At 36.2% G+C, this 13,584-nt stretch overlaps 1 protein-coding gene across 4 annotated transcripts in view; it reads left to right on the top strand.

The window, feature by feature from the left end:
* Window positions 1–10,644: 10,644 nt before the first annotated feature.
* Window positions 10,645–13,584, top strand: part of LOC144956694 (intermembrane lipid transfer protein VPS13B-like) — a 90,522-nt gene continuing 87,582 nt past the window's right edge. For 2 of the 4 annotated variants that reach the window (XM_078887353.1, XM_078887350.1), the window contains exons 1-4: window positions 10,645–10,688; window positions 11,367–11,562; window positions 12,294–12,419; window positions 12,903–12,976. In XM_078887353.1, coding sequence (XP_078743479.1) covers window positions 11,413–11,562; window positions 12,294–12,419; window positions 12,903–12,976 — 350 coding nt within the window. In that variant the 5' untranslated portion in view covers window positions 10,645–10,688; window positions 11,367–11,412. Of the gene's footprint in view, window positions 10,944–11,366; window positions 11,563–12,293; window positions 12,420–12,902; window positions 12,977–13,584 lie in introns of all 4 variants that reach the window. The other 2 variants (XM_078887352.1, XM_078887351.1) reach the window with 2 other exon arrangements.

The following is a 13,584-nucleotide window of genomic DNA, read 5'->3' as shown; positions in this document are numbered from 1 at the left end:
CACAAAACCATATCTCGGAGTTGAGTCTCATTGTGGACAACAGAAAGTTGAGTCTTTGTAAAAAGTTCTTTACTCATTTGTGCCTCATCATCTCAAAACGGCATTATGTCAGGATATCTTACAGCTATAAAGTGATTTAAGTTTTGAATTAACCGGAAAAACAAATGATATTTATTTAATTTTTCAGATTTAACTGAACTACTATACATTCACTTTTCCTATTGAGACGTCAAATTAAAACGATTTCACATGCTTGTTTATACATCTAAGTTTCAGAATCTAAATCAGCCTAAAACAATACACTGTTAGGCGGCAGGTCAAGGTGTTTCTTTTTTACGAAATCCGCCAACACCCAGTCCCAGGTTTACTCCTCAATGGTGTACACTTCCCTGAGTCCCAGGTTCACTCCCCACTGCTGCCTACTTCCCATAACTTTGTCTGGTTTCGGCGAGTTTCGTAAAAATGAAACACCCGGCAGATCACGTATTATCTAAGCTTTATCAGGAATAAAATGGGTACCTGGAGGTGACACTCTTGTATCTGTCGAAAAAAATATAAATTTTTTTTTTGTTAATTGAGCTTTTATATAGCGCAATATCCACTAAATTGTTGAAAGCGCTTTACAAGGGGTCCCTGGTCAACAGCAACATTTAGCATGTAGAACGGGACATAACGCCTATTAGGCGATATTACAATTTTTCGGACAAAGACAACGCTGTTAACGGCCAGGTACTCATTTTAACCTGAGTGCGGTGAGAGAATGTGAGTAAAGAGTCTTTTCCAAGGACTCAACTATGCACCGAGCGCGAGGCTCGAACCCAGGATCTTCCGATCCGAAAGCGAGTGTCATACCACTAGACCACATAGCCGCATCAAGTGAGCGTCAAAAGTATCGCAACAAAATTTGAATCGTTGTAACTTTTGAACCCTTTCGGCTTTTTATTTAATATAAAATGCAATTTGAAGATAAACATATTGTCTTTAAACGCGCTGTAGGTGCCGTGCGCTTGGCTAAGAAGCTCATAATATGGGCATCCGGAAATATAACGGACCAACACACAAAACGATGTGTAACCATAAACGTTTATAGTCTGGATAATACAGTTTGGTGAGAACTACCCATAAACATGGATGGCAAAAAACAAAAACAAAAACCTTAGTGACGTCAACTTCGTTCTGTCTATAACCAACGGGATGCATATATATATATATATATTGATAATTTAAATATCGAGATCAAATGAATAGGCAGAAAACCAAACTTAATTTAATGAAAACAAAGCAAAATGGCAACAACATTAAGAACAATTGCATTCAGTAAAAAAATTTTTCTTTCTGACAAATAGCGCGTAATTTGTGTCAATAGCTAAACAAAAAGCAATTTAAAAACTGATACCTATATAAAACTATATTTCGTTAAATGCCTCAAACTTCAAGCTGAGAGTTCCATCGAGTTTGCCCCCCGGTGGCTTGAGCCCCACGTATGCAGCGCCCTCTCATGAATCTAATGCAGTGTTTGGAAAAAAAACAAAACATTTTTATTATTATTTTTTTCTTTTTGGAGAATGGCGTTCTTCTCCTTGGTCTAATTGAGCTTTTATGAGATTTTTTTAATATAACGCAATATCCACTAAACTTGCTCAAAGCGCTTTACAAAGTGTCCCTGGTCAACAGTAACACTTAACATGTAGGACGAGACAAGACGCCTGTTAGGCGATATAACATTTCATTTGGACAGAGGCAACGCTGTTAATGGCCAGGTACTCATTTTACACATGAGCACGGTGACATAATGTGAGTACAGAGCCTTTTCCAAGGACTCAATTATGCGCCGAGCGAGGCTCGAAACCAGGACCTTCCGGTCCATAAGCGAGTGTCATACGACAAATGACATAGCCGCACAAACATCTAAACATCTGAAGAAAGTGGTGAACCTTTCTGGATGTCTGTTTCGTGAAACATTATTTCCCCAGGATATCCAAAACATGTCCAATGGAGATGTATGGGTTCATGACCGGCCATATTGTTGGACATGAGGTCGAGCGTTGTCCTGTTGTACTGTATCTGACTCCGTTGTGTCGTGTAAAGAATGGACTCAATGTTGTGGTCAGGATTTCATCAAAAAAAAGAATGAACTTGAGCTTTTATGTAGCGCAATATCCACTAAACGTACCCAAAGCGCTTTACAAAGGGTCCCTGACCAACAGAAACACGTAACACGAAGAACACGCCAAACGGCGTTATTACAAAATTTTCGTGCAACAATTAATAACAAATCACTCAATAAAAAAAATGCAACGAAACGCCACTCTCAACCGAAATATTAGAAACTCAATGGAGAATCATTTGGACACGTACTTAGAAGAGACAATTATGTTCCAGCAAACAAAGCCATGAAAGCATACTTCACACGATCAGGCCAAAACAAATATTGAGGCAGACCAACAACAAACATTCACACAGTATTCAACAGAGACTTGAAGCGCCTCGAGCACCATCAAGAGTTAAGGTCTGCAAAAGAACCTGTACACCTACAATCCCTCGCAAATGATAGAGGCCATCTGAGGGAATTCGTCAATAGAATTAGAGAAGCTGCCGAGGCGTCCCAGTCGGTTGATTGGGAGAATATTGTGGTGGTGGTTGGAGTAGAAGAGGTAGTGATGATGATGTGGTGGTGGTTGTTGCAGTTGTAGTTGTCGTGATGATGATGTGGTGGTGGTGTAGTGGTAGTGATAATGATGTAGTGGTGGTGGTTGTAGTAGTTGTAGTGATGAAGTGGTGATGGTGGTTGTAGTAGTAGTAGTGACAGTGATGATGTGGTGGTTGGAAAACACATTATAGGTTATTATAATACATGATTACACACATTCTCTAACTTCATTTTTTGACAGCTTTATTGTGGCATAAATATACGCAACAGTTATGAACCATTTTATTGTGGAGTTTGATATTGTTGTGTTATGTTGACATAAGACCGAATGCTTACATTCCCAGCCCAAGATAAAATGGCACTGAATGCTTTCATTGGTGGACACTTTTTAGGCTCCGTACGTATTCTCATTCGTTTAATTCTATGTGTTGGATAGAAAAAGTTATGAATGGATTTCACAAACCAGGGGAGGATTGTGGGGCGGGTAAACTGGCATAAGAATAAAGATATAGATAGTATGCAGATGACGTCACTCAGGCCTTTGTTATTGTTTTTGCCATCCGCGTTTGTGAGTTGTTCTCACTAAACTGTATTAACCAGACTATAAAAGTTCATGGTTACACATAGTTTGTGTGTTGGTCCGTTATACTTCCGGATGGCAATGTTGTGAACTCCTTGGCCAAGCGCATTCTATCTATACTTGAAGAGGTTGAGGACCGAGCAAGAAGACAGGAACCAATGTTGCCAATAGTGAAAAGAAAGAAATTGTGAAAGTTGCGAATACTATCCGCCATTATAACCGTGTATCTGTCATGTTTTGTTTTTGTTATTAAGGGTTTTACGGCGCATGCAACACATTAAGCACTGGCGGTCGGTCTATTGAGCAAAGTTGTTTTGTGCCGCCCTATAATTTTCAAATTTAGCAGATACTGCTTTTGTCTCAATTTTTGCCTATGCTGATTTTCGTTCACACTTGCCCATCTCTCCTGTCTTACTTGCCATGATTGGTACCTGTAAGTACTGTACGAAGGTTGTGCGTCATCACGGACGGCTCTCTTTTTCTTGTTGCCCCACGCGAGGCGAGATGACGTGCGACAATGAGCTGAGGGTGGGGTATGGGGGCTACCATGAGCCAAAAAGTCAACAGGCCGCCCAAGCATTTTATATGAAAGACTTGTTTTCTTCTGTTTAAAACCACGGCTATCCACTTCCCACCAGAAACAACGGATACTCTTGACTGCTAAAATAACTAGGTCAGGCCGGCAAATTTAATTTTGCACACCTTGAGGCCTGACTTGGGAGAAATCAAAACCATATCAATTTTATCATTGAAAGAACAGGTTTGTTGTAATCAAACCATACGGATGAAGAAAATTACAATAAATATAGATCTTATGCTATTCGTTTTTCTCAAACGGATGTTAATCATCAATAAGAATATTACACAAATCATTCACCGAGTAGAGCCCCATGATGCTATAAATAAGATTCACAGTCCATTATCCCGACACACACAGCAGTTCAATTTGTAGTTATTAGTTATGTTATTGTCTTTGGAGTAGATAAGAAGTGCATTGAGGTTGGATTATCTATTCCTTCTATTAATGACTGTTATCACAGTTGATATTCGAAGGAAGAAATTTATATGGCAGTCTAATTGCTGTTGTCATATTGTTCTTTTTAAAAACTGATATTCACAAATCACAATGAACAGACGTGTATCGCAATCCATACCGAAACAACAATGAAAGGATCCATAGACTTCAATGATCGGATGTTATACAATTTTTTCTGAAGAGGAAAATCGACAAATGGACCTCTTTTACATAATATATGCCCGTCGTAAATGCCACTTATGTGAGTATATCTCTTCAAAATTCAAACCACACATGACCCCCCCCCCCCCCCCCCCCCATTTTATTTTTATACACAATATACACACATTCTAAAAAAATACACCCAATAGAACATTGATATTGAGCAATTTCCGCTAAGTGAGCTCAAGACACTTAAAAAGGGCTCCTAAGCCAAAAGCAACGTGAAGACGAGACATGATGCCTGTTGGGCGAAATAACATTTTCCTCCAACAAAATCAACACTGCTTCTGGTCAGGTACCTACTCATTTTACACCTGAGTACAGTGAGATAATGTTTTCGATCCATGCCGCCTTAAATAAACAGCCAGCAACCGCCCCTGACATTAAGGTCATATCACCGCCAGTAAAAAGGAAGAACATGGGATAGTAAAAAGTTCTAGAATTACAATTAAAGCACCCGAGAAAAGGTAAGACAAAGGGGAATTGGTTCAAAAAGGGAACAGATGTAGATTCCAAGAGCACGCTATCAAAGTACTTAGTCTGAGATCACCCAAAAGTCTCATCCAGACAGAGGCACAGGTCCCAACTAAGAGGAATACAATCAATGTTTACAAATAAGATATATTATATAATACATAATACATAATACAGTGCAAAAGAGAGATTTACAAGGAAAAAAAATATCATCTCCCAGAACTAACTATACATTTGACTGTTTCCCTCCCAGCCAGGGTATCCGGCCAGAGCCAGGACAAAACCAAGTAATCTCATTCCAAGACAAAGACAGAAAGCATGTTGGAAGACAGATATAGGGGGATAGAAGACACAGTATAAACCTCCCTGCCCGCTATGGGAGGTCAACGTCTGTCATGCAAGGCACAGTGGGAGGGCAGAGAATAAGAGGAAGACAGTGGCTGGACAACATCAAAGAAGGGGCAGACATGGACCTTAATAACCTTGAAGAAGTGGCCAGACTACGACGTGAGGTTTTGAAATCTCCATCCCGTATGTCCCACCAATGATCAACTGGTAATGGGGTTGAGTGAGTAAATGTGTCAATCTGGCATGAACAAAAAATAAAAAGGAATTCCTTTGAAGGATAAGCCGATTTATCCGGTTTGAAATGCTTCCAAGCTGGATAACTATAACATACATATTTAAGCCTTCTACTTACTCACCTGGAAAAGATAAATTTTGTTTGCATCGTTAGGAATGAATATGACAAATATGTGACCCTCAACCTCGAAACGGTATTAAGTCGTTTTTGTTTTTTTCATTTTGGGTTTTTGGTACCCAAATCAAAGCTTATTTTATGCTTTAAAATTGGATACCAAATTTATAACATTCTGACAAGGAAAACTATACTGAAAGGACAATCATATGGAATCTTCAGGCAACGCTAGTGGGGGCCAACAAAAAATAGAGAAAATTTACACCAAAATAACAGCAGGGGCATTATTATATGGCAAGATCTACCTTTTTAGAGAGTGATAGTGAATTCTGGGTCGAAAAAATAATGATTATTATTATCAGCATGAATAAGAGTAGCCAAGAAACGGAAAGGATGAGTAGTTAGATATTCTAAAAACTGACCTTATAGTGATTGATTCAGGGTGATTTCTTTAGAAGCTTGATTAATGAATGTACATGTAAAATAATGATGAAGATGAAGGTGAACAATTAGATGAAGGGGAAAGGAGATGTAAAATATCAACAAAGGGAGGTAATCTGCGGAGGATGATCCCAAGAAAAAGATGAATACCAAAATATCTACTAAGGGATACAATAGTCGGATTTTTAATAAGGGGCGCACCTTTGTCTTCTTTTTCTCAGCTGTTCACAATGTACAGCTGCAAAAATTTGTATGAACCTCTGGATCATTTTGTCCTAGTACAATATATTTTTTCACGAATTTTAAAACAATAGGAAAGAATTTCACTTATTACAGCTATATTAAAATCGATAACTAGTAAGTATTGGAATCTAAATATGATTATAGTGTCAAAAATATGATTTTCCGCTTATCCATTTTGAAAAAATTTGTTAAAATGGAATGTTCGGTTAATTGAAACTTATATGATGTTCGTACAGAATCCGAATATGAAGGAACGACAGACATGTTTACATTTTATAACAATCAATATACGTTATTGATGAATACAAATGAAAGTGAACATTACGCGCTTCCAACATTATTTTGATTTCAAATTTTTGAGAAATAGCTTGTTCTTTATACCAAAGAGGATTACATAAATTTAATGTAGACCAGTCAAAAGTAGAAATTCATCAATTTATGATACAATGTTTCCACAAATATGTGCTTGTGTTCAACAACAATAGCATGCAAAACTGAGGGTTGATTGTGAAATTCCAATTCCATAGCTGTCCTCTTTAATTAATGACTTATCGATAGATAAAAGTGAACTTCTTTTCGCAGCCTTACGAGAGAGGAACCGATAGAGATTCCGTATCATATCGTATTGTTTAAGAGCTTATAGGTTTAAAAGAAAACTTAAAATGCTGTGTGAAACGTTCATGCATAGATACAATTTTTCAAAGTTAAATATAAACGTTCATTGTTAATTCGACAATTTTGAGTATTTAATCACTAGTTCAAATGAGTTAAAGCTAGAGATTCATTAAGTCTTCGGTAATTGTGACGTGATGTAAATAAAAAGCAATAAATTACAAAGTCAAAATGGGATGCAAACTACATTAGTTGTTACTTTATAACAGTTAATGTGTGTTGCTTTTATTCGGAAAATAGTATGATATGAACTCATAACCACTAGCCGGAACTACCGTGTCACAAGATTATTTTGAAAAATGATGAATTCATCTTACTTTGTGGTGCGAAAATGTTTACATTTTTAGCAGAGTAAAATCTCTAATTTTATGACAGGGGTTTTAAAGTAGATTTTTATAGGTCGTGAAGAAGAAATCTTTTTTGTGATATGGCATCACAATACGGGCCAAAATGTTTATTCAGTAAATAGAAATTGATTCGGAGGTTGACACAAAGTTTTACAACTTTTGATGGAAGGAATCTGAGAAAAACTAGAAAAACTTGCGCCATTCAAAAAAAAATCTGACTACTATACTATAGTTCATTCCTTACAGTCTATGAGTAGCATCAGAATCAGATCCATAGTTCCCTTCCATGTAGTCAAGAGTTAATTAATAGAGTTACTTCTCAGATCATTGAGACAAAACTATATATTCAGACTACTAGTACAATCCTTTCAGTCAATGGATCCATAATTCCCTCCCATAGTCACAGAGATAATTAGAGTGATTGAGTTGGGTGAGTGTAACTGTTGTAACAGTAACATCTCAGACTCAGATCATTTTGATTAATGAGGCAAAACTATATATTCAGAGTACAAGTCCCATACGATTGACAGTCATATCAGCAACACCAGATCCATGCAATGGGCATAACTATATATTCAGAGTCCAAGTTCCATCATATATGGTAATATCAGACCCACTAACTATTCTAGTCTAGCTATCTAGCAATAGCAATGACTATTATCTATCTATCTAGCAACTGTTGTTAGTTTAGTATTGTTAGTAGTAGAAAGGACTGTTCAAGTTCAAGTTGTGAAGTTGACGTGACAAGCAAAGGGCCCTCTAGACTTAAACACTAGACTAATACAATAAAGTCAATATTTATCAGTTAACCATATAGAAAAAAAAGATATAAATATAAAGCCACAAGCCATAATTTATAATAAAATAAGAAACAAATCCTAATCAGGATGTCAGTATCCGTCTGATCACCATATCTGAATCTGTGCGACTCGACATAGCAAGCACGACAACGGGTCTATCTATCGTCTGCAGGAACTACAGCCAGATGCTAATTCTAAACATTTCTTAAATAATAATTATTACGCAATTATTATTGGTACTTGCCACTTTTCAAAGATTCTGGTTCGATAAATTAGCCATTGATCTATCTAGTTATTAAAAGGAATTGAAAGCAGATTCTTACTTTCGATTTTTAAAAATGAAAACAAACCCAATCACTCAATTTGTAAGAGGGCGTCATAAAAAATAGTTCATTCTTTCCTGTCAAATTGTTGATAGTTCACTACTTTTTATATATTTTCATATCATTCAAGATATAAGAAATATTATTTAAAACTTATGGTCGCCAATTAACCAATTTCTTATAAAGTACCGAAATTATAAGAACAGAATCAATTATTGCGCATTCAAGGATATTGTACCAAGGCAGAAAAGTAGTAGTTTTGCTTGAAATCGTTATCCAACCAATGGCCCCCACTAGCGGGGGCTGAATATTCCACATGTCAATCCTTTCCAGTAGAGTAATCCTTGCATTCTGATTATTTATCTGAGATATGACAGTTTATAGTAGGGATATAGTGTAACAACCAAGTTTTAAGAAAATCGACTTTGAAGTGAGGCACTGTTTTCACGCACAGTCAAATCAATGGGCAATAATAACTCCTTAGATACGGCATCGAAAATTTGATGAGAAGAGTAAAATTTGGCAAGAGCTTAGAATATACATTTAATAATGTACATACAATTTTTTAAAATAATCCAATTATTTCTTTTGTAGTTATTTATTATGATGTAAGATGGCCTTAAAATAAATAAAACATCCAAAAAAAAAAAATATGCGGCAATTTTATGACATTGTTCACTTTTTGAAGAATTTTTGATATTTAAATAAAGAATCAATGAGCTAAGAATTATGAATGTAGCATTTTGTCTTATATGATAGAATAAATACGATTTCAAAATGTCAAAAGTTAAAGAAGGGTTTATAATTTCAAAGTACAGTTTGAAACTACGCGAAGCCGGGTGGGCAGGGAAAGATATATATAAAGAAATAGGATGAGAGAGGAAGAGAAAGAATGAGTAAAACACAAACACACACATGAGAGAGAGAGAAGAGAGAGAGAGAGAGAGAGAGAGAGAGAGAGAGAGAGAGAGAGAGAGCGTGTGTGTGTGTGTGTGTGTGTGTGAGAGAGAGAGAGAGAGAGAGAGAGAGAGAGAGAGAGAGAGAGAGAGAAGAAGCAAAAAAGAGAAGCGAGAAAGGGAGGGGAGAGAGACTGCTTGTGCATTAAGAGGGCGGGAGAGAAATATAGTAAAGATTGAAGCCTGTATAAGTGTGTGTGTGTATGTGTGTGTTTTTATGCGTGAAAGAAACAAAGGGGAGACGGAGAGAGTGAGGTAGACATGAAGAAAGGGATGGAGGCGGAGCAAAGATTGTAGGGATAGTTTAAGAAAGCATTTTGTTTCAAAGTAAGTCATAGTCAATCAACTGGAAACATATTGACCAATGAGATTGCAATCAAAGACATGGGCTGGTCAAATTATTCATTACATTGTTTCCATTTTGAGTCATATGACAAGCATGCAAAAACGAGAATGACACAATCAGGAACAATAATTAACGTCTGAAATGAACACAACAACAATCTTTGTCGACAGTGACATGAGACCAATAGGCCTGGGTGGGAGTCCCCATAGCTCAGTTGGCAGAACACTCGATTCACAATCAAAGGGAAGGAGATTGATCCCGGGTGCAGTCTCGCGATTATATATATATATATAATATATATATATATATATATATATATATATATATATATATATATATATATATATATATAGAGGGAGAGAGAGAGAGAGAGAGAGAGAGAGAGAGAGAGAGAGAGAGAGAGAGAGAGAGAGAGAGAGAAAGGGGGGGGGGGGGGTGGTATACAGTATTAAGTTAAAATTCAAATTAATCTATTTATTTTTCTTTCTTAAATGCTCTTTACAGTTAGTCTATTGATCTAGTTGTGTGTGTGTGTGTGTGTGTGTGTGTGTGTGTGTGTGTTGGTAGGTTATGCCCGGCTGACCATGTCGTGAGTTTTTTACATACGCTAAGCGCATAGCATCATAAACAGGGATCGGGCATCAAGTGATAAGTACCCCTCTGATGTGGCGCGTAAGGATTCGGGCATCCGTGAATTTGTGTCACTAGAATCTAATATCAAAATAAATTATAGATAGTTATCAATATTCAATGGAATTTAATTTGTGTTCTTTCGGGCGAGTCGCCAACACAGGAGTGTATTCTCTATGGTCGCCAATGCCAAAATTTATAATACATACGATGACCGTATACATAACCTTCCTACTATCATTCTCTTTAGGGTTCATTTCCGGTAATAACAGGTTGTTCAGGGATGTAAACAGTGAGTTGGCATTGGTATTTTGGACAAGTAGATAAAATATCTGATTTTAACGGGTATTGGAAATTGGATTCATCCAATGATCGGATTCCAATGTAACAGCATTTTACCAGCAATAAGCAGCATGTTAAGTTTTAAGCAAATGCAGCAGTGCATCATGCAATTAAATATATACTGAGGTTAATCCATCTGTCTGACCGTACGTACTCTCAGACTCAGACTCGACCGTGCCGTGACTGACTCATCAATGTTGTTAAAGTTAGAATGTTATTTTTCATTATTATCGTGAATAACTGATATTATAGATTACATCAAGATAACTTTTAAGCATACTTGATAATTGGCTGTTGTTTCTGCTAGTTCCTAGCACTGACTTCGTTTTGTTAAATTAAATGTATCTTATACTTATAATCTTATTATTTAAAAAAATATTTAGAGATTTAGACCTCTATGAATATTCCTAGAATTATTATTAAATTTAAGTTTATCAATATAAAGCAAGGATGGGGGAGGGGCTGTATTATTTTCCAATGGGACTTTTACCCTTCACTGCTAGGAACGTGTGGAAAGATTCCCATTTTATTTATTTATTTATTTTTAAAAATTAATTAATTTATTTATTTTTGTAAATTTACAACGTCGAAATTTTATTTGTTTTTATTTTTACTGTCCTCATCATAGCGTCAAGGAGTAAAAGTTTGTGGTCAGAGAGCCAAGAAGACGCGAGATGTTCAAGTTGGAATCCTACATTACTCCCTTATTAATGGGATACCTGGACAAGTATGTGAAACTGAGACAGGAGGACTTTCAACTTAGTTTGTGGGGTGGAGATGCTGTTCTAAGTAATTTGGATTTGAGACTTGATGAGCTTCAGAAGGTAATATATTGAAAAGGGACCAAATATTTATCAACACAGAATCATATTACCATGATATGATAATAATAGGCTGCGGCTATTCAGAATCGAGTCTGAGTAGTCTCCCGTGGCTGTCAGACTCTAATGACTAATGCGCATGTAAGTTATTCAGACTCGAGACTGAACAGTTTCCCGTGGCAGTATAGTTTGTCTTTTGTTTGTTTTGTTTTTTTATTTCAATTTGTTTTAATTCTTGGCAGTTACATAAAATCGATGCAAATGAAAATAACAATAATGGTATAGTAAGTATCAACAGATAGTATACCCACTTTATTTGATGAGAAAGACAAAGTCAATTCGAAGTCCAGTAAGAAATAAAAAAGAAAGGAGTCAGTCAAAATCCTTCAAAAAGACCATAAGTCGAGTCAAAGTAACTATGGTCTAAAGGAAAAGCTTTTCTACAACTTTACAAGGTCCAAATAAAATCAGGACAAAATGATACATATTCATATTCTTATAGTGTTAGACAGGCAACAATCCTTTTACAGTTCGAATTAGGGGGATCAGTTGAGTCAGTCAGTGAATTTCTTCTGGACTCTTATTCTGCTTCTAGGTAAATGTACCATTTCTGGTCCCACTGCCCACGCTGTGTCCATAAAAACAATATAATAGATTGATAAATATGAACATTATATAACATCTATTGAGAACCAAAAATTCTTTGATTCATATATTATTCTCTTGTTCATTAGGTTATTCAGTTGCCTGTTGTGTTCCAAAGTGGTCACATTCATGAGTTACGTCTTCATGTTCCGTGGACCAAGCTTGGGTCTGAACCTGTGGTTGTCACCATCAATATTGTTGAATGCATTGTAAAGGTAAGAGCATGTCGTTAACCCTTGTCATTGTATGGGGAGACAGGTCTTTAATATTTTAAATTATAATTATAGCTATTTGATTTATAGACCAAATAAAGACCAATAGGTCTCTGGTTGAGCACTCTTCTCCCCAGCCAAGGGACCAATATTGAATTTATTTCTGCTGTGACTTGGTGCAATTACAACTGTAAGTTTAATTTTACATAGAAACTGGAATAAACATCAGCATCGCAGAGAGAGAGAGAGAGAGAGAGAGAGAGAGAGAGAGAGAGAGAGAGAGAGAGAGAGAGAGAGAGAGAGAGAGAGAGAGAGAGAGAGAGGAGAGAGAGAGAGAGAGAGAGGAGGAGAGAGGAGAGAGAGAGAGAGAGAGAAAGAAAGAAAGAGAGAGAGAGAGAGAGAGAGAGAGAGAGAGAGAGATTTAAACAGATTTTAGCACAAATAAATTTGCTCATCACATTGAATGACTCCGTAATCTGTCATCAGGTTCGAGATACTGCCTATGAAGGAAGCTCTACAAGTCATTCATCAGAAGCTGCAGCAAAGGCTGCCCAACAAAAGTATGCTTATTTTTCTGATGTTTTACTGTAATCAATTTTCACTGAAGAACATATTTTTAAATTATTATTTTCATTATTTGTAATCGAATATGACATTTATGATTATAAGATTCTTTCATCACTTTGTATTTATTAAACGAGTTATTTTTTATTGTGCCCAATAACACAACGAGCTTGTGAGTGTGTGTTATTGCACGATAAGATTATAACGATTTTAATAAATCAAAGAAATGAAAGAATATGCTTATTCTACCCCTCCAAGTAAGATTATTAGATATTTTGTAACCAAATGGTATGGTATTAGTACTTCTATTCACCATAATTTGTATCTTTCTCCTTCTGTTTGAATGACAATTTGACCCAAAACTTAAAATGTTGGATTTGTATTCATGTGCACCAAAAGATTATGTTTAATTAGCAATCACCTGTATTTTACACCTAATTTCACACCAATAAAATGAGCACAATTTTTTATTCAACGCATTCAAAGAATTAATCAACGATTACGTATTTACTAAGAAATGATAGGGTTTTCTAATGAGAGGGGTGGAATAATATATTTTAGTGGCATCAGTGGCTAAGAAGTACAATGTCTCATCTTATATAAT

The sequence above is a fragment of the Berghia stephanieae genome, chromosome 11, assembly GCF_034508935.2.
Source record: "Berghia stephanieae isolate SIO BIC M18660-M18661 chromosome 11, UCSD_Bste_1.3, whole genome shotgun sequence".
Classification (NCBI taxonomy): Eukaryota; Metazoa; Mollusca; class Gastropoda; order Nudibranchia; family Aeolidiidae; genus Berghia; species Berghia stephanieae.
The sequence above is the reverse complement of the archived record's forward strand: the minus strand, read 5'-3'. Positions and strand labels throughout refer to the sequence as shown.